At 44.6% G+C, this 22,228-nt stretch overlaps 2 protein-coding genes across 2 annotated transcripts in view; one reads left to right on the forward strand and one right to left on the reverse strand.

The window, feature by feature from the left end:
- Positions 1-10: 10 nt before the first annotated feature.
- Positions 11-8,754, reverse strand: snx18b (sorting nexin 18b). The gene is made up of 2 exons (XM_063210483.1): positions 7,043-8,754; positions 11-3,184 (listed from the first exon to the last, which is right to left on the reverse strand). Exons 1-2 carry the CDS (start codon positions 8,493-8,495, stop codon positions 2,955-2,957), a joined length of 1,683 nt encoding a protein of 560 aa, XP_063066553.1. The 5' UTR covers positions 8,496-8,754; the 3' UTR covers positions 11-2,954.
- A 3,560-nt stretch (positions 8,755-12,314) lies between these two features.
- Positions 12,315-22,228, forward strand: part of arl15b (ADP-ribosylation factor-like 15b) — a 92,041-nt gene continuing 82,127 nt past the window's right edge. The window contains exon 1 of the mRNA XM_063210485.1: positions 12,315-12,919. Within this exon, the coding sequence (XP_063066555.1) occupies positions 12,908-12,919 (12 nt within the window). The 5' untranslated portion in view covers positions 12,315-12,907. The remainder of the gene's footprint in view (positions 12,920-22,228) is intronic.

Raw genomic sequence — 22,228 nt, forward strand, 5'->3', positions numbered from 1 at the left:
CTGTTTAATTTCATTATGCAATTTCGCATGTTGTTCGAACTGAACTAAAGACTTGCATTCACACGGATGCCAACATAAAAAAAAAAAAAATCCTCAGCAAGTTATGACATAGTATTTCCCAGAAGGGGAATAGAAGTGATTGCAAAAACAACCGTAAAAAAAGTTAGAAAGGCTTGGTATGAGATACATGCACCTTTAATATTGGACTAGGGAACAAGGCCTGGGCCAGGGGAATCGGGACTAAATAATGGAAGGAGGTGTTAAGTAACCTCTTCAGTAGGGTGTTCCTTCCGTCCATGCCTACCGGGCAGAGAATCTGACAGGGGGGAAGACAAAGGGGTCAGTTATCTCGGGCCCAGGGAGAGTGGCGGCCCAGATCTAGGTCCGTATATTGTACATTGCTTGGGGGGCCTTTTAGATGACTTTGTCCCAGGCACGGCCAAAGCTGTCGGCGACCCTGCTTCCGAGTACAATGTCCTTTTTGGTTGCGGTGAGAAGCGCTGTTATCTCCAGAGGCAAGGTTCAGTTTCTATCAGCTACAGTGTTGCACAGCCTGGACCAGCCTGGGTGAAAATTCCTATGACGTCCTGTTGCTGTATGTTGTGTCTTCCAACAGTTGTCAGACAAGATAGCGTTAGGAGGAGTACCGGTGCATCCAATCACACTTCCACCACTGTAGTATATCCTGCTGCGCACACAGAAGAAATATCCCCCTTGTTCTGACTGTCTATTACTACTACTGTATTCTGTGTGCACATATTTGTGTGTGTGCAGCAAACGCGTGTGTGTGTTTGTGTATTTATTTGTGCGTGTGTATTTGTTGTGTTTGTGTCTGTGTGTGAGTGGGTGAGGGTGTTCGGCCTTCGGGGCCTGAAGACTAACAGCAGAACAGCAGTGTGCCCAACTGATTACCAGCTGTGGAATGCGTGCCCAATATTCTGTGTTCCCATAAGACACAAAATTCAATTCGTACAGTCTCGATTGCATACTACTACATAGCCTGTCCAGAGAACAAAAAAAATTCAAATGAATCAATTTAAAAGGCACAAATAGTAATACAAAAGGGTATATTGTAAAAGTTCTGTGCACCTGGCAAATGTCTTGGTCAAAACAAAAGCACATTTAAAACAGTGAAAAGGCTGATGTCTTCTACTGTAAGAAGGAAGGGAGGACAAATGAGCACCAGCAACGCCCTTTCAAATGATGATACCCAGTGATGTCTTTTGTTTTCAAAATTCAAATCAATCGTCTAGGACTTGTATCAAATGTCTCTCTCTCTGAGTTAAAATGGAATGGTTAACTTGTAAAATTGCAACATTAGTGAAGAAAAAATAAAAAGGATCTATATATATAAATGTGAGAGAATATCCAACATGTCAGGCCCGTCATTAAAAATGCTCTTGGTAGACTGAGCCACTCATATGTAAGGCCCAAACATATTCGACCACATATTCCACCGGTCAATATCCCATCAGTCAATAGCCATCCTGTCAGGCCAGATGGATGAGTGTGTGTGTGTTTGTGTCGCCATATTGCACTTAACTCTGCTCTGCCCTTCACTGGAGCAGAATGACACCAAGCTCTTTCCGATGTTGGTCTTTGTCAATGTGCACACAGGAAAAAACAGTGCTGAAAGATAGCTAATCCAAAACGTGAACCTTTGCCAGCCAGCCACTGAAAAGTAAATTCTTAAAAACAATCTACCAGCCACTCGATACGATAGTAAGTTATGATTTTGTGTCTACCAGACACTTGCATATAGCACTAGCATTTGGCACCCACCAAATTGATTCATTAGTTTCAATCTAGCGTCACAACCAGTGATGGGCAAAATGGACTCATTAGCTACAATCTAGCGCCACATATTCCAAATGACCAATTCAACCAAGTGATCATTCAACCAGCCAATCACCTGGCTGAATTGGACAGGTAAAACCAAGTCTTTTGGAGTATGTGGCACTGGGTTATAACTAATGAATCCATTTTGCCCATCATTGGCCATAACAACCAGAACACTCTGCCATCTCCAGTGCCAAGTGTGTGTGTCCTGATTAGGTGAGACCCACCAAAGGGGTGGGGTAACATGGGCCTGGTCATACATGTACATGGGCTGGGGGGCAGTGTGGTAGACGTGGGATCCAGGGGAGGCATAGGACTGGTTGGACACATGCAGATCCAAGAGGAGGGTGTGTGTGATTGTATGTACCGTATGTTTTTGGTACAAGTCTGCTTCAACGACGTCAAGACTCCTGAAGAAGGGTTTTCATCCAAAACATAATGAAAAACAAAAATAGAAAAATGAAAAAAGTGGGAGCAGAAAAATACAGGCTTTTTTCATCTTAGGGTTTGGTGACATCTGTTCGCCTGATCCGACATGGGCAAGGCCATAGGGAGAGCACCTGAGTAACAGCATGGTGTGTCTAGACCTTGTCGCACATGCACAGGTCCACACAGGGAGGGTGACGAGTGACGGCGTGCTTCTGGATGACACATCTAAGCTCGGTTGACCATGTGCAAGAAGGCCAAGCATGGGGTGGCGGTGGTATGTTTATGGTGACACGTCTAGGCCTGGCTGTACATGAAGGTAGCATCGGGGTGGTGCTGGTGTTTTTGCTCCAGTGACCAGGCAAGTGAAGCAGTGGCTACGTCTAGGCCTGTAACATGACGTACATGTGCAGCGTGTCTGTCTCTGGTGACACGTTTAGGCCTGGGTGTACATGTTCAGGGCCTCCTCCAGCTTGCCAGTGATACACAGTAAGAGGCTGGTCTGCTGGGGTCAGTGTGGTAGTAGGAGTAGGTGTGTATGTTATGTTTCCGGAGACTTGTTTAAGCCTGGTCGTATATGCGAAGGGTGTGTTTCTAGTAACGCCACACGTATAAGCCTGGTCGTACATGCGCAGGGTGTCTCTTTAAGCCTGGTCGTACATGCGCAGGGTGTGTTTCCGGCGACTTCTTTATGCCTGGTCGTACATGTGCAGGGCCTCTTCTAGCTTGCCGGTGATCCTCTGGTAGAAGCTGATCTGCTGCTGCAGGTAGTGCTGCATCTGGGCCTTGAAGTCGCGCACGCGCGTGCGGTGGAAGTGCTGGATCTCGGCCATGGTGGCGCAGGAGATGATGTTGCAGCGGTCGGTCACGCCCCCATCCGCCGCACCATGCTGACATTCCTTCACCTTGGTCAGAGCTCCTGGTGGGGGGCAAGCAAGAGGTCAAGGGTTAAAAATGGAATAAGAAAAAATAACAAGAAACAGAGAGATTACAAGAGGGTCCTACACACCTTCATAAACACAACTTCACTATGGTAAACCTTTGTGAATATAACTTCACTTTGGTCAGAACTCCTGGTGGGTGGCAAGCAAATAGGTCAGGGTTTAAAACCTCATAATAATAAATAAAAGGGGAATGTACTAAACTGTGCACAACTTTGAGACCTCTTCACTTTTGTCAGACCTCCAAGTGGGGCAAGCAGAGGTCAGGGTGTAGCGGCCTCATAATGCAGTGTACACCAGAGCAATGCTGTAATGGAAGACCGAAAAGACTTAACTAACATACTACTACACTGCTACGACATTACACAGAGTCATTAGTATTACATTATGACTTGGTCATAGCCATTCTGGTAAGGTAACATAAAATGTATAACAGAGGCCAGGTCTTAAGAGTGAAAAATGTATATATATATAAATATAAGGAACCACAATAATAAACCGTCCACAACTTCGAGAAGTCTTCAATTTGGTCAGAGCCCCTGGCGCTGGATTTAAAATTTAAATAAATAAAAGAAATTACTATAATAAACTGTAAATACGACTTTGAGAAGTCTTCACTTTGCTCAGAGAGCTCCTGGTGCACAGTTAAAAATTAAATAAATAAAAAGGAACTATAATAAACTGCGCACAACTTTGAAAACTCTTGAGGGAAGGGAAGGGAAGGTGCGGACACTCCTTCACTTTGGTCAGAGCTCAAGAATGTTAAAGATTTAGAATTCAATTTAAAACTGGAAATAAGAATTAGAATTTTTACAGTAAATTAATGAAAAGGGATATAAATTGTGTGCACAGCATCCACTTTGAGAACTCCTGTGGGAGCCGAAAGGAAAGGAAGGCGTGCAACAGAAAAGGTCAGGATTTAAAATTAAAGCAAATGCAAAAAACAGGACTACAAACTGTACATAAAGATCTCCCCAGAGAGTTCCCCAGGGAAGCAAAGTAGCATATGAGGTCAGAATTATAAATAAACAAATAAACAAACAAACATGATTACCCTAAATAAACTGGACTATTGGCCTACACTATTACACAACAACCATCTTAGTGAGAGCTATGGTTAGCCAAGCCAGCAGCATACGGGGCACTTAAGGATTTATGAATGAATGAATGAATAAACAAACTAAAAAACACACTCGTAGAGTGCAGGCGTCTGCCAAGGGCCAAGGCAGCTTAATTCGTCATGGATTGCTGATAAAAACAAATCAGCTTCTTACGAATCCTGACAATTTCCGTGTTTTTCAGCATTAGCCTGTCAATAACCAGTCAAGATGAAGAAACACCTCCTTGGTGAAGAGAAAAAGGGGAAGAACGCTAAAAATAACAATGTCTGTCTGGGTAAGAGGTGCTGAGGAAAGCAAAGCAGCAGGACTAGGTCTGGATTTGAAACTGAATACATGAAATAAATAGACATAAAAACAGGACCACAAGCTCTGATCACCGTCCACTTTGACTAGGGCTCCTATGGGAGGTGAAGCAGCACAAGAGGTCAGGATGGAAAATGAAATAAATAAATACATAACAGCACTATAAAACTTCTACACATCATACAGTACAGTACAGTACAGTACACCCTTCTGGAAATCCTCTTTGGACTGATGTTCATGCAGTTACGAATGGGCCAATTTATGATCATGTTGCAAAACCCATCACCCATCACCTTTACGCATGACAGATATATGTTCATTTCCATGACTGCAAGTTTTGTGTGTTTGCATTTAACTATTAACTCTTGACTCTTTAACTCTCACTTTTGCTGGAAACAGTGCCAAGTAAGCAAAGCAAGGGCCCTGCGCTGTGACCCTCTTAAGTGGTGTATAAATGCTGCTCCAGAGCAAGCTTTAAAGCCCAGTGATTTACAGCTTACCAACCTAAGGTATTCAGGCTAAGCGGCACACCAGGACACACAGCCTCTGGTCGTGCAGCAGCCAGCAGCAGCAGCAGAAACAGCAGCCGCCAAATGGGGAAGCCAGTGGAAAGTTGTAAGTGTTTTTGGTGGTTCAATCAGTGCTGAGAACTTCTTTAACAATAAACTGTCCTCACAGAGTCTCCCTCTGTTGGCAAGCTTCAAAAGCATCTGAGGTTTAATAGATTCAATGGAGCGGTTGTTAGCAGGCCCAGCTAAGAAGACAGTGTTGCAAATGGCCAACAGAGCAAAAAAAGGCAGTTAATTTCAGACGTTGGAAAGTACTTTTAAGACATTCCGTCATCAAAAGCTCCACAACATAAAACGTAACAAGCACACTGTAAGTTACAGCCCCAGTCCCGTAATAGATGGGGCAACTATGTTACAGTGCAAAGGAGGCAAAGGGGGCATCCTATACAATGGCGTCCAAGATATGGGGCCGAGGAAATCTGGAAAGACTGAGAAGAGGAGTCTACCTCCCCCTCCCCTGAGGAGTGGAATTTGACACTGGGCTCTCTCCCATTCCACACTGGATGCCACATGTCTCCCCGGTAACCGGAAAGCCTGGCCCTGGCCTGCACCCTCTGTTTTTTTTTCCCTCACAGGACCGATCACAACCCACCCACCTCTCCAAACTACTCGCTCATTCACTAACTCTCTTTCCTCCCTCCCGTCCCTCCTCTACTCTCCTCGTCTTCAACTTCTTTTTCATTCTGCTTCTACTGAACACCAGTCAATCATTTCTATGACTCAGACTACAGCCTATGCTCATGTTGCACACTCATGCATACAGTAATATCACTTTCCACTACTGTGGAACACAAGCCATAAGCTTACATCGTCAGCAAGAACAGTGAACACATACTGATTCATGGCTGTTCGGAAACATTTTTGAATCATCCAGATTAGTGGGGTTTACCTGCAGTTCTGGTGAATATTGGTGCTGAAAATTGGGTGTGGTAAATTAAGATGTCATCCATATACACAGGCATCCAGATATGTATAGACCTATACTTTGTAAGATTTTTGTTTAAAAAGACAAGAAAATCATGTTTGTGCAATACCACTGGTCTCTTAGTGTAGATAGACCCATCGATAGGCCCATTTACTCTTTACTGAAAAGACTCAACTAGATCATAACAACATTGCTATGACATAACACAGTCTTAAGTAACAGATTAAGTGACAGTGACAGTAATGTTATAGCAGGGGCTCTGTATTAACTTTTGAATGGCTTTTGGTGCACATACAGTGCATAGATGATACCATTCCGTTTTTGGAATGTTAGAAGTATGGTGCGTATGATACTCTAGTTCCGACTCTCTACTCTACTATATGGTGCTGCATGAGAGAACTTTAGTGATAGTGGGACACACTGTTTAGAGGTTGACATGCTCTACTTCTTGAAACAGTGAAGTGGGTACACTCAGTTGCATCTGCCCTTCCCAATGTCACTTCTAGTTCTGCTTTGTGGTTTGCATCACAAGAATGCATTGAAAGAGTACTTCGGGACGCTGTGGCTCAGTGGGCTGAGGGGTCGTGCAAATTACGCTGGGGACAAGGGTTCGATTCCTGCCTGAGGTCATTTTCTGATCCTTTCCCCTTTCTCTCTCTCCACTTGCCTGCTGTCTCTCTCTCACTGCCCTGTCTGTAGAATGTGTACAAAGGTGTAAAAGCCCAACCAATATCTTAAAAAAGAAAAAGTATACCAATGACCAAGTCTTAACCTGTGACTTAAGCCTCATGGTGATGCCATAGCAATGCTGATATGATGTAGTTGAGTCTTCTCAGCAAAGAGTGAACAAGCCTGCTGGCAGGCACATCTGCACAAAGAGGCAACAGAAATGGGTTTTTAAAAGCATATAGGCCCAACCTTTCTGCACATGGATGATGTCAGGGAAGTTGGTGAGGTGTCCTTGGTAAATGGCCAACAGGTCCGAGATGGGGTCAATGTCCTGGCGCGGCTGCTCCGCAAAGTAGTCCCCGATGGCCTCGTAGGCGTCCCCGGTGAAGGCGATGGCCTGGTTGAGGGGCACCGAGTACGGCTGCTGGTCCAGCTCGAAGGCCTGGCTGAGCAGCCGGAAGGACTGGCCCACCCGCTGGTACTCCTTCTTGAAGCCGGTGATCTGCTTGCGGGCGAACTCGTTGATGGTGACGTTCACCTGGATGATGTTCTCGTCCATCTTCTTGGTGAAGGTCTTGAAGACCTCGACCTTGCTCTCCACCTCCTGCAGGTCGAGGGGCACGGCGGGCGGGCTGATGGTCAGGAAGAAGTTGGCGCCCACCATGTCGTCCTTCTCCGCTTTCCGCTTGCCTTGCTTCCACTCCTTCTCGTCGTTGCTGCTGCAGGTGAGGAAGTGCTGGAAGACATCGCACCTGGACAGCACCGGGTGGCTCGTCATGTGGTTCATCCACCATATTAGTCCCTTCCGCCGCTTGGAGATGAAGTCCTCCTCGAAGCGGCCTGTGGCCTGCTTCTCCGGCAGGTGAGGCACTGAGATGACGGGGAACTTTTCCACCAGTCTGGCGTACAGCCAGTCGAAGTGCTTGTACCTCCTCTGCACCTGGCTTTGTGTATGGCTGGGTGTGATCTTATAAGACATGTAACTCTTCATGCCTTTGAACTTGGTCTGCTTGGTTGGTTCGTCCACTGAGCACCCAAAGGGATAAGGGTTCTCCTGCCACTCTGGGCCACATTCCCCCATGACAACAAAAATCTTATCACCATCCTTGACAAATCCAGATGCCTCACCCAGTAAAAAAGCCTCTCCACCAGATTTGACAAAAGTTGAAAATCTGTTAAGATTTCTGCCCACAGTTGCAGAGCCTTTCTGCTGGTGTGACCGTGGTGAGGTGTTTAATGAATATGCAGACTGTCCATCTTTACTTTGGCTATTAACGGATCGCTCGTCTGCCACTGACGACGAACAGTCATCCCAGTCATCATCCCAATCGTCGTCGCTCCCTTGACTTGTCTGATAACTGAGCCTTTGATGTGCCTGAGCAGCATACGCCGACTGAGTGGGGGTGGAGGTTTTCTGGGCATGTACTGGGTGACTTTCGTGGCTACTTGTGGAATGGTTTCCATAATACCCATCTCCAGATGTGCCGTTGTTGTTCTGAGAAATATTTGCGTCGAGATGACTGTTCAGAATTTCCACGTATGAGGCTGGGAAGAGTCCGGTCTCCCCGTTGGTATTGGTTCCCTCTAACCATCCCTCGACAACTTCTTCGCTGTACAAAGTTAAAAGTTCGTTTTCTCTCACTGATATCTCTCCAGGGTTTTCGGCAGTGAAATCGTACAAAGCTTTCGCTCTGAGCGCCATAATACAAGCCGCAAACGCGCAGAACCGTGGCCAACTGGCTCCGAACAACACTCGTAACAGTACCTTACAACCCACGTACCATACAACGTCTCCTGCTTCGTATAAGTTGTTTTTGTCCTCTTTGATGTCAGTGAAGAGCAAGAAAAGACCCACAAAACGACGGATGATTAAAATAGCTATCCAGTCTGGGTTATGTCCAAAGAATTTTGCTGAGGCCAGGCGTTCGAACTCTAGTTCCAGATGCTTCGGAGCAGCAACAGTATCAGTCATACGTTTTTTAACTCGCCCAACAAATCGTGGGTGGAGCCAATCGAAACAATTAAACAGAGAATAGTCTTTTTTCTCAGGACAGAAGTCATGTTATGATGCATTATGAACATCATGATGATCCTCGTACTAAATTGATAACATTAAACCCACCCAACACACAATCCTTAGGCTAAATTAAATTGCAAATGTGACCCAGTTTTTCCAGAGTGAAGTGGAAATCCTGCCGTCTCTTTCAAAGACACCAGTTTAAAAATGACATTTTACAGGACTTATGTCATGTTTAGTGTGGAGGTTTAGATTGTTTTCCTCTCAATTGCCTCTTTTTTCCCCAGAGATTAACAATTCAGCTTCTATTATGTCAGTTTAAGATTAATGTGCAGGCCTTGTACAGTAGCCTAAAGTCCATGTTTTGTATTATTTTGTGTTGTTTTGTATTATTTTAATCCAACAATATTTTGCATTCATCTGTCAACATCTCTTCTTGTTCAATTTTATCTTATAAATATAAATGCAATGTAACACAATAAATAATGAAAATCTAATTTTGTAATACTTTATAAGAACATAAAGTAGGCTAATCCTAATTACGTGTAAGTGCCCTCTGAATGTTCATGCAGTAGCTTATTTTTAGAGTAGAGTATCATTTATTGATCCAAGGGAAATTAAGGTGTCAAGTAGCATACGTACTGTAAATACAGAAGAAGACACAAGGACATTACACAACATTGCACAAACAGTATATTCACAAATATCCACCATACATATTCGCAGGGTCAGATCTCCCTATTCCACACACACACACACACATACGCATGCATGCACGCACGCACGCACACACGCACACACACACGCACGTGCGCACGCGCGCACACACACACACACACACACACACACACACACACACACACACACACACACACACACACACGCACACACACAAAACTAGAAAAGTGTCAAAAGTGTCTAGGTGCCAAAGCCACTATGCATAGTCCAAGGAAGAGATCATGTATAGTGACTTTGGCACCTAGATACTGGGCACTTTTCTAGTTTTTGATCTTGTGTGAGTGTGTGTGTGTGTGTGTGTGTGTGTGTGTGTGTGTGTGTGTGTGTGTGTGTGTGTGTGTGTGTGTGTGTGTGTGTGTGTGTGTGTGTGTGTGTGTGTGTGTGTATTTAGAGTATTTGGTTATAGCTTGCAAAGAAAGGGAAGCATGGATACCCACAATGAAGTGAGTCAAGCTAGATTCTAGACTTCAAAGAACAGGCCTATTGCCTCACATGCCACATACCTATTTTTATTTTCCACATTTCCGATGTTTTAATCCATAATAGCTCTGACCTTTGCCACATGATTTGAGGCTTACCAAGTAACTGACAAGGTCAAAGTGGAAGCCTACCTGGGAAACACCGTTGTCATTATGACACACCACTTCATAGAGTGGTGTGTTCACTGCACACAATGAAATTGCATTTATGCCTCACCTGTGCCAGGGGGCAGTACCAAACAGCATCTCAAGGGAGCAGTGCGGTGGGACTGTACCATGCTCAGGGTAACTCAGTCATGGAGGAGGATGGCGGGTGAGCAATGGTTAATGACTGTGTCTTCCAACCTGGTGGGTCGGGAGTGGAACCGGTAACCTTTGGGCTTTCAGTCTGACGCCTTAACCACATACCCATGACTGCCCATAAAGAGACCAGACAAAGGCCATAAGGTCAGAATTTTGGAAATAAAAGAATACTGCTATTTGAACTACTATGACATACAGTATGCCAACTCACAACCCCACACTTCCACAATCAGGTTAACTGCCACTCGTGTACTCTGAACTGTGCAGCATGGCTGTTGTTTTAAGTGGGTCCGTTGTCTTGGGCCCAGGGAGAAAGGGGGCCCAGAATTTGGTCTTCATTACATAACATGCATTGGATGAGGGGGGCTGTAAGGGACTTGTTCCGGGCCTGGCCAAAGTTATAAGCAGCCTTATATGGATGCAGTTGTGTGGCACGTGTTTGATCTGACTGTCTTGCATTGTGTATTGTGCGTAATACAGTATGTGAAGGCTGCTAGACTTCATTTAGATTCCGGATAAATGAATTAATCACCCTATTCTACTACTAATTCATTCTAGGCCTACTAACTGTAATAATTGAGCTAGCAAAATTGGAGCCTCTCCCATGCCTACTTTGTAAAGAACACACATTTGGCCTCCATCACTGACCTACTGTATATGTCAGTGGCCTTGATTAAACATGACATTCTAGAACTTCCATTCAGCTAGACTCACAAAGACATGTTTATGTCTCTACTATAGTGGTAGATGAGCATATCTAATTTCAAATAACCTAGTGGTATAGGTAGTAACAAATTATTAATTCCGTTCATTCAGTTGCAAATACAGTAGATTCATTCAGTTATCATGACGTTATCAAATTGTTTTCCCCAAGTAGGCCTATGCGTTATGCTGCTATTTAAAACTCAACCAGCTAAGTTAACCCCATAAGCGCACAGCCTATGTTATAACCCTACTGTCACCAAAATTGAAATGGCTATGTCTGAATCTGCTCTCGGTACCTTCATAGCAATGTTGTTGTGATGTAGTTGAATATTTTCAGCAAATAGTGAATAGGCCCACCGCAGACGACCCCATTTAGAGGCTACATAAAAATATAGACTCATGTTGGAAAACGGTCAATGGACTGTCTTGTGACATTTGAGTTGTTGTCCATTTTAGGTCTCCATGATGGGCCAAGAGAAGTAGCCTTATCATCGACTTTCAAATCTCTTCTAGACTTGGTCTGACCAACAGCATAACAATTAACATTTCCCAATCGACATGGGTAACCCGCCTCACTTGGTTTGCTACTGGTTCATTGCTTTCCGACAACGTGGGAGGAGTTCCTGATTTTTCCAGAGCTCAGAAACGGTATTTGTATTGCTCCTGGCCTGACTAGAAGCAACTCTGAAGGTGGGTGTGGTCTGGCTAATGTGAAGGGCTCTAAATTAACACCCAACAACTGGTCAAATGCGGTATGGCTGGTAGAAAATAGCCACTTTGACAACTTAGTGAGTGTTTATTTGGTTATTGATATGCCTTCCATGTGCTCTGGGAAGCAGATAGGCTATTATCCAGTTTCAGCAACTTATATAGGCCTATCAAAACTTTCACCAAGTTGTCCAGTAGAAAATACCACAAGGGGTGCCATTCATGGGTACTTATATGTCGCAATGGACTGGAGCTCTACTAGCCGTTTTGGTGGGTTATGTTCATTTAGAGCCCTGGTCATCATGTGTATGCTGAATAATAGGATGGGGTGTGTGGCTGGTAACCAGCCATCTATAAAGCCTGTAGGCCTATGTCTGTGTAGTAAGTTGCTTACAACAACCACTGTGGGCCTAGTAATAACTTTGCAATATCGCCTCTAGATGTCAGTACGAGCAAGGAGAAAGGAGAACCAACTCAGTCACGTGGTGCACAAAGATCATGACATCATGGCCGAGGATGCTAAAGAAATTTCAGAACAAGACCCTTCACTCTCCTTACTTTTCGCAAAGCTTGAATGACATCCACCTAATTGTCTCATAGCGCGTTCATATGCCCTTACCAAACTCACAGATGCGTATTGCTGCATAGAAGTAAAACATTAGTTTTTTTGTTTAATTTTTACAAAATAATAAGGCATTTTACTTGTTTGACATCGGGTTCTCGCTGAATCTGGAGTGCGGCATGCCTGTTCCTTTTACAGAATCTTTGCTCGCGCTACGTCAGACGTGAAGAAGGGATTTCCACAGTTCCTGCAACATTGTAGCTAGCTATCACTACGGCGGCCACAGTCAAATTCCAATATTTTGGTAGCACAACAAACACGGACGGAAGGGGTATGCATTTGTTACACATCGTACAGTAGGACCCCTTACTTGTGCTGCACATTGGTGAAACCAGAGTCTTGGGGAAACTCGATAGCTGTCGGTATTGTAACTACATAACTTCATAGATATATTTTCCACTGGAAAGGCGGGGAATACAAAGCTCTTGGTCGTCAACACAGACTTCTTGATGCATCAGATCTACACCTATTTCCCAGACAATCATCGCTGATTGATTGGATTGCACTTTCTTGAGGACTACGACCAATTATCCAGGCAGTTAATGGATTATCTGGTATGCAGTTTTACTTTCCCTCTTTTACTGTAAAGTCGAGCCGGTTGCAGCTTGTCTATTATTGTTGATGCTTTGTGCACATGAAGATAGCTAGCTTTACCGTTAGCTAACAGAAATATTAGCCTACTAGCTAAAGGAACAGCTGTTTTGGTGTTTTCCTGGAACAGTAACCTTACCTTTTTAAAAGGGCGGTTGGTGATGGAACAGATTCATAGGCTACTTTACTTACTTGATGAGGCAACTAAATTAGCTCTAATTCTTGTTGTGATACTTGCAGTAGTCATGGCCAGCCAGCTCATTAGGGTGAGGTGAGGGCAGAGAGACTTTTCAAGTTGGAGAATGACTTTGGCGAGGGTTTGATTCATCACCAACGCTAACCTGGGTTATGATAACTAATGACAGCCGTAAACTTGGCTCTTTTACTTTCATAGAACAGTCCTCCGCGGTGTCAAATAGAAAAGGTGGTGCAGCATCATCATGCAGGATGTTGTGACAGTATCGAGAGTAAATTTAATGGTCGGTGTATTTGGAATGCTAGATCTACACATTTGGAAATCAGCTGTGAGGAGTTAAAGAAAATGTTTATGTTCGACCTACACGCTAAATCGTTTACTGGCATCCACCCATGGCCCTGTGCTGGGAAATGTTTACATTGGAACAGCTCCTTGCTGTGGCTTTGAAGAAAGTTTCACGACTAGACTCCTCCGTCCACATCCTAGTTGGAATCCATTCACAGAAAAAGAACATGCACAGGCGTGTGCAGTAAGGTCGCCGGGGCGTTTCCGCCTTGTGAAGTGACTCTCAGAATAGCACAGTTTCCTCAAGAAACAGACTAAAAATTGACATAAAAGCTGGCATTGAACCAACTGAAGTAGATGAAGGCCAAGGGCATGGTCCATTTTATATATAAAAACCATAATGCATCACATTTCTAATAGGCTCAGTGAGAGTGTTAGCTGTAGAATGACATTTTCCTTTCACCATGAATTGAGTTTATGTGGGATGACATCTTGCAGGCCTGCAAGATGCACAAATTACCCTGGACCAGGACAGTAGGGTACTGCCTGAAATAGACCTAACAATGATCTGTTGCCATAAGAATTGACATTGAGCATATTAGTATTGTAATGATGGGAAGATTTTGTCTTCCTATTATGTGCCTTCCCTGTTTTATAAACACTGCCATTGTATGTAGGTTTGATACTCAACAACACAATATTATGGGAATTGGACGGTGTGCCCTCTATGTGTGGGATATACGAGAATGCCTACTTTGTGAACTATTTTTTGTTATTTTAGTAACAAATGAAAATTGAGTGTTCTTTTCTCATTAGATCCTCACATTATAGGCTATTCATCGTGCATTGTTTTCCCATTCTGTTCTAACCTACTGTGGCTGTTTGTCACAGTCCATCAGTGGAAAGAGTGTACTGTACAGTCCCCAATGCAGGTTCAGCGGTCTCTCTCTCTCTCTCTCTCTCTCTCTCTCTCTCTCACTCACTCACTCACTCACTCACTCACTCACACACACACACACTCACTCACCCTCACACACACACACACACACACTCACCCTCACACACACACACACACACTCACTCACCCTCACAAACACACTCACACACTCACTCACTCACTCACACTCACTCACTCACTCACTCACCCTCACACACTCACACACACACACACTCACTCACCCTCACACACACACACACACACACACACACACACACACACACACACACACACACACACACACACACACACACACACACACACACACACACACTTCTCTCTATCGCGCTCTCTCTCTCTCTCTCTCTGCCCCCATATCTCTGTGTGTTCATTAGTGAGGTGATGATGATGATGACACATTTCAACCCAAAGAGGGTGTAACAAGTAGCCATAGTTTGTAGACACCTGTGTGTTTATTCAGAGGGCACAGCGCTTCCCCATGCTGTGCATGCAGTTCAATGAAGGTGAGATTTTCCACTGCCTTAGTTTTTATGGTTTTTATGGACATGGCTGTGCTCCAACCACCCCCACTGTTCATTGTTTAAGTACATAAAAAAAAAAACATTTGTCCAAAGAGCTCTTTTAAATTAATGGTGTGTCTGGCTGCCTTTATTTCAGAAGCAGCCCAGTATTCCCGTTTTCAGTGTTAATTGCAGATGTTTGTTTTGTAGTAAGTGACAGTGTGCTGATTTATCTGTTCTTTATGATTACTTTGGATCCAGTGCCTGTTTAAGTGGATGCACGAGCAGCACCCTGAACGCTGCTTTTAGAAGCATCCCAATGCCCATTTTCAGTGTTAAATGCTGATGTGTGTTCCGTAAGGACGGCTAATAGAATCATGGTAAAATCCAATCTAATCTTTTTTGTTGTACAGTATGCATTTTCCCCTTTCAGAATGAGGCAAGTTACTTTCTAATGAAGTAGCCTACACATAGTTGTTGACACTGAACAGTCTTCAGACATTTACTTCCTGTAGGACTGCATGAAAACAACAAACAAACCCCATCACAGTAATCAGTCACTTGGTCAGTCCTTAGTTTAGCCACTTTTACTGCTGTGGGCTCGCCTCGTGGACGGGTCTATTCACTCCTCGCTGAAAACGCTCAAGTACATCATAATAACATTGCTATGACATTGCAGGAAAGTAACAGATTAAGACTTGGTCATTACCATTTTGGTGACAATGGTTATAACGAGGCTTTGCGCTAAGGGGTTAAATTTGTACGCACACACACACACACACACACACACACACACACACACACACACACACACACACACACACACACACACACACACACACACACACACTTCAATATGCTATACATTGGCTGAAGCACCTGTTAGGAGCAGCTGTGTGTCAGAGCCTAAGCAGACAGGACTGTGGACCTTAACCCCATTAGTGTGTGAGAGAGAGCTTCAGCCAGAAGATGGAAAAACTCAACTCCGCTGCTTTCTGCAGTGCGTGGGCTTGGGCTTACCTGCTTGTAGCTGGTAGCATATTAACCCAATCAAAGAAAGAGACCCCCAAGGATTCATTTCTCATCCAGTTCATTATACAGTTTGGATACTCTAGTATCTACAATAGTGTGTCTCAACGGGGGTTCTACAGTCTCCCAGGGAGGCGTTGGGAAGGATGCAGCTCAGAGGGAGCGATGCTCAGTTGCCTTTGCGGGGCATTATTCTATTTTATTTTTTAATACCAAGGGGGCGATGTGGCATGCTTATGTTATGATGAGGTCAAGGGGGCATTGGGAGACTTATGCTAAGGCCAAGGGGGCGTTGTGGCATGCTTATGTTATGATGAGGTCAAGGGGGCATTGGGAGACTTATTTTGAAACCAGGGGGGGGGGGTTATTTAAAAAAAAACACTGCACCACAATCTATCTACATAGGTGATTTTTGTTGTTGTTGATACAATACGTCACTTATTCAGACGACCTGGGCTATCCATTTTGTGCTGGTACGGATCCGGTTGTATGTCATGGTTGTTGATTACTTTTGTTCATAGCAATGTGTCATCTCTGGATTATCTTCCGACACGCAAGAGTGATAAAAAATAGTAAGCTGACTTCCTTTGTGGATAACTTTTTAATTCACCTGACTGTGGGCTGAATTAAATACTGAATCACTGAAGTAGGGATCTCTGAAAGGCATTTCTTTATTGTCAAAAGTTGGTTAAAGGTTTGGTCAAACATTACATGATTATAGTGAGGGAGAAGAAGAGTCGGCCCACTTAGTCGTTCTTGCAGAACGAGGTGTTGACAGAGGCCTGCCTTACAGCGGCACACATTAGGGAAGTCAGGGGAAACGAAGAGGATTAAAATAAATACACAGACAACAGACAAGTGATTGTATGGCCTAAGGTGAGACCTCTATCTCTGTTTCAGTCGGCATGTTGAAAGTTAATTTGTACTGTAACCTGGTACAAACTTTGCATTTGTTTGAATGTGCCATTGCTGGCTAGATACTGAAATACTGTACACACGGGCTAGCCTAGATGTCCTCATCTTCTAACATCATTTTCCCAGAGGTGGGTGGTATGAGATTGTGATCTCATCTCTCTGCACTGGACTGACCTGGAAAACAATCCTGATCTTGGGTCGAGCCTCTTTTTGCTCCTTGGTGCTCCTCTGTGCTCCTCTTGTTGACCTGAGACTGTTTCGGTTGGCCCGTCTTTTTTCCCCAAAATGGCACAAACAACAACAGCGCTGTGGACTGCCTCGGAGTGTGCACAGTTCAGCTGGCTCCTTTGCAGGATCGGCTCTCAGACGGTAAGGGCGAAACTTGTGCTAACTCGCAAAACCTACTGTATAGTATAAAACGGCAGTGATGGTGACGTCACTCACGTTCATTGTTCATTCACAGTCGGTGTCTTAACTATGCTTAGGTTTGCAGTCTTAACTTACAATTTCTACAACATAACAGTAAGACAAACATTAACATTACGTGTGTGTACAGATTTTTTACTTGCTCCCTGACCCCCTTTTCTCTTTTCCTAAATTAGTTCTTTCCATCCACCGTCAGGCTAGCGCATGATAATAAAACAAGCGGAATACTCTCTGAGATTACAGTAGCCTACTTCCATTTCCATAATGAGGGCTCATGTTCTGGGTCCTGAAAGCACTCTGTATACTACAGAGTTTAAAATGGGCCCTGTGCTGTGTAGGCCGATCCCATATAACAACTCTATTATTGACCCATTAAGACACACAGTCTCTATTATTACTTAATAATATAATAGTAAGGACCAAAACTTAACAGTTTGCAGAATCCAGAGCTGCTTGGATCAAATTTGTGACATGGTCTTTGCTTTCTGAACCCAGAATTGCCAGCACTGATTAGTACAAGATACTTACAATGTCACAGCAGCTTTTTTCAGCAAGCAGTGAACTGCACACCATGAATGCACCTGCGGAAAACCGAGGGGCCCTAATGATTGCAGAGTTCACTATCAAGGATCAAGTGTAGCAATCTCACGTTGTACTGAACCGCGGGGTGAAATGCCTTAAAATAGATGATTGGGTCTCATTTTAGGCGTTTCAAGGTTTAGTCTGGACATTGTGCTGTAGTGGACCTCATACAAAACCGGTTATTATATAGGGTTGAACAACTTGGGTGGGACGCTGTAAGGCACTCTCTTCCGCTGTAAGGCACTCTCTTCCGCTGTAAGGCACTCTCTCTTTCTCTCTCTCTCTCTCTCTCTCTCTCTCTCTCTCTCTCTCTCTCTCTCTCTCTCTCTCTCTCTCTCTCTCTCTCTCAGGTTACAATCACTGATCATGTTCTCCCTCAGCTGAGCATGCTGTCACACCCTACAACACTCTGCAGTTCTCACTGACTGTTGACAAATTTCTTGTTTTGACGGGTGTCTGTATCCTATCCTAATTTTTCCCATGATGGTGACAGAAAGACTTTTTGTCACAATTTGCCATCATCTTAACAAGTGGACTTAATGTAAGCTTACTGTAACTAGTGAGCTTACAAATCTAGTTAATTGATTAAATTGATTAATTAAATTGATTTAAGTACAGTATTTGAAAGAAATTTAAATAAATTAATTTATCATGTTCATAAGGCTAAGGCGATAAAATTTTCTCTTTATCTCCTCAAAGTGGTTTTGCATTGCTACTAGGGGTGTAAATCACAGCCTTCATGATGATACGATACGGTATCGATTTCTTAAAGCAGGGATTCGATTATTTTCAATACTTAAGAATTCCCCACGATACCGTACGATTCGATTCAATATGATTTTTTCCAATTGCTTTTCTACTTCTATTATGTTATGGAGCTAGATTGGACAGGGGTCAGTGATTAGATTATTTTCGATACTTAAGAATGTCCCACGATACGGTACGATTCGATTAAATCGTCGGCTGTAGGATCGTTGCATCGATACATTTCGATTATTATTTGCACCCTTAATTGCTACACTGAAACTGACCGGGGCGGATACCCAGGGTGCATCCTCAAGATTCTTGTCTGCGCTGTGAAATGCATACCCCGTTACGCAGTGGTAGTAGCCATGTGAAGCCAGTGCAGGATCAGCTTAAACCCAGGGTCTTAGCAGGGAGGCATTTTGCTGGAAACCTGATCTTAAAAAGACTGGAGTGGAATGGAACATACAGAGGCCATGGTTCACACACATAGGCCAGCATACAGACGGTAGTGTACTGTACTGCACATCTCAGCTCGCTGTGGATGGAAGCTATTTGGAGTACAGAGCGAGTGAACGTGAGCCACCATGGTGCACCGGAATGCCTGGGTTTGGGGTGGGGGTGCTCTTCTGTGCTGCTGTGCCGTTCTGCGCTAATGCACCAACTCGTATACGGGCAAACTGCCCATGGGAACCCAGGTTGGAATTTAGCCTGGGTCATTTCCCCAATTCCCAATCCTACCGCATAACTATTCCACTCTTCTTCATCATGGCCTGTCAATAACAGCAAACACCCCCTCTGAAGAATGCCTGAGTTCCAGGGCCGATCAGCCAGGCTGACTGGCGGGAGGAGGAGGGGGGGGGGGGGGGGGGGGGGGGGGGGGGGGGGGGGGGGGGGGGTCGACTTCGAAGTTTGGCTTGGAGCCCTTTCAGCCAGGACCATGGGGCTGCTGGACCATGCGTTGCACTGCTCTGATAGGGGGCTGCTGCTGCTGCTGCTGCTTGTCCTCTCTCTCTCTCTTTTGTTTAGTCAGGAGGTGACCCTCCGAGAGGAGACAGTGCGGCTCCCACAGCTCGTGTCCAGAAGGTCGAGCGCTTTTTATTTTTTAATCCGCTCTCATTTGTTGAAGCATTGTTTTAGAAGTGAACAGGGTTCAGGCACGAATTACGTCAGTCAGCAGGCCCTCTTCACTGGACATTGGTACTGTACGTTGTGGTGATATTTCCAGTCTAAATATATGTGCTAGTCGTCTGCAGAACACAATTTGTATCCCTACCTGACAGCAGTGCCAGAGAGTACTGAGGGAGGAATCTAGGATCTGTGCCAGTGCCCTTTTATTTCTCAGATCTAAAATGTTCCATAGAAGTATGTGTTCCTTAGAGTTCTTAGAACACATTTTTCTTTCAGATTCTTGCTCATTGTTTTGTGGGATGACTTGTGAAGTTGGCCGTGGTCCTTCTGGAGCCCCTAGATCAGTGGTTTCTGCTGTTATCCCCATGGTTGGCTGGTATCTATGAATATTTTCATGCCCATCCCCCTTCCCACATCATATAGCGCAAATATTGTTAACTTAAATGTTGCCATCATAGACATATGTAATTGTATAGGTTTTATGTAACTTGACTATTCCATTCTCTTCGTGACTTCACCGTAAGACCTCCACGACCCCCCGAGGGGTCCCGGCCCACAATTGGGAACCACTGCCCTAGACTTAGCGCCACTGTCCGCAGTAGAAGTTCAGTGGGAAACTCACTGACCGACCGACCGACCGACTGACTGACTCACTGACAGGCCGCGGCGTGTGGCTTAAGTGGTTGTGCCTCAGTGGCCTCTGTCTGTTGACTTGCACGGTTGGTCAGCCAGACATGGTGGTCTCAGAGTTCTTGTGGTCAGCCTCACTCTCTCCCTGCCCTCTCCCTCTTGCCTCTCTCACTCGTTCTCCCCCCTCTTTATCTCACTCTCTCTCTCTCTCGCGCGCGCGCGCTCTCTCTCGCTCCCTCTCTCTTTCATTTTCTGTTTGTCTCTCTTGGTTTCTCTCTCTCTCACCATCTCTCCATCTCTCTCTCTCGCTCTCTCTCTTCAACTCTCCATCTCTCTCTCTCCATCTCTCTCTCTCCATCTCTTTCTCCATCTCTTTCTCCATCTCTTTCTCCATCTCTCTCTCTCTGTCTCTCTCTCTCATTCTCTTTCTCATTCTGTCTCTTGGTTTCTCTCTCTCCATCTCTCTCTCTCTCTCTCTCTCTCTCTCTCTCTCTCTCTCTCTTCAATTCTCCATCTCTCTCTTTCTCTCTCTCTCTCCATCTCTCTCTCTCTCTCTCTCTCTCTCTCTCTCTCTCTCTCTCCCTCCCTGGCTATTGGCACAGCCTAATGTCTCTCATTAGCACGGGCCGGCCTGTGAGTGTTCAGCTGCAATGGGGTGTAAAAGTGCAGCTTTATCAGCAGGATCTCCTAATGTGCCGCTGCGAGGTCAACGAGGGCCGGCCAGGGGACAAGTCACCGCTCGCCTCGCCTCGCCTGCCTCGCTCTCATCTTTATTCAGCAGTCACGTCTCGCCTTGTGCCCCATAACTCTCTCTCCTTCTCTCTCACTCTCTCTCCTTCTCTCTCTCCCTATCTCGCTCTCGCTCTCTCTGTCTCTCTCTGACTCTTGGGGACATTGAACACGAGCATAGAAACATTTGACTCTCTCTCCTTCTTCCTTTTTTCTCTCTCTCTTTCTTTCTTTCTTTCTTTCTTTCTTTCTTTCTTTCTTTCTTTCTTTCTTTCTTTCTTTCTCTCTCTCTCTCTCTCTCTCTCTCTCTCTCTCTCTCTCTCTCTCTCTAACACTATGTGACATGGAACATGAGCTCAGAAACACTTGCTGTACAGTAGAGTCTTACTTTATGGGCTAATGTTTCTCTTATCCACTGACACCTCCCTCTGTCGTTGGTCTAATCTAGGAGGGAGAAATACTGTAGATGGCGGAAGGACTTAACCACCCCTTAACAATGAGTAAAGTGCTAATTTTGTGTCACCAATGAACATGTTTTTTTTGGGGTTTTTTTTTGTCTTTTTGACTTTATTCATGATAGTACAGTGCAGATGGTGACAGGAAGCGAGTTGGGAGAGAGAGACAGGGACGGGTTGGCAAAGGACCTGGGCCGGGACTTGAACCCAGGTTGGCCACATGGCAAACGAGTGCCCTACCATTTGCGCCATGGTAGGGCCACCAATGAACATGTTCAGCAAAACAGTCTGCAGCTTAACAGTCATTCTACTGGCTTGGCTAGCACAGGCATAAATGTTTAAGGATGTGATTTTTTCTCCCTTTTTTTTTAGAATAGCATGCCTGCTCACTTACAACAATGCGTTTCATTTGGCTCATTCAAATAGTTTTCCTGTCCTGGACGAATGTAAAAAAATAGCAGAAAGCTACACACAATGCATGGAATGCATGGGAATATGTGGACTTGCACTCTTCTCATGGCGTCACAATTGCATAATGTAATTGTGGCAAGGCTGGAAGAGTGTTATTTTTGGCGCCAAAATAAACATTTTGCACCTATTACATTGATTCGCTAAGGGGCCATCAAATTAGTTTCCTGGCTGGCCCCCTTTTTTGTTGTTACAGCTGATTGGAAATACGTACATGTAGGCCC

This window comes from Engraulis encrasicolus, chromosome 11 (genome assembly GCF_034702125.1).
Source record: "Engraulis encrasicolus isolate BLACKSEA-1 chromosome 11, IST_EnEncr_1.0, whole genome shotgun sequence".
In the NCBI taxonomy this organism is placed as follows: Eukaryota; Metazoa; Chordata; class Actinopteri; order Clupeiformes; family Engraulidae; genus Engraulis; species Engraulis encrasicolus.

Excerpts from the sequence above, each read along its gene's own strand:
- snx18b (XM_063210483.1), bottom strand. The coding sequence starts at position 8,495 with ATGGCGCTCAGAGCGAAAGCTTTGTACGATTTCACTGCCGAAAACCCT. Across the intron at positions 3,185-7,042 it reads CATCATCCATGTGCAGAAAG|GAGCTCTGACCAAGGTGAAG; the intron begins GTTGGGCCTATA and ends GCCCCCCACCAG.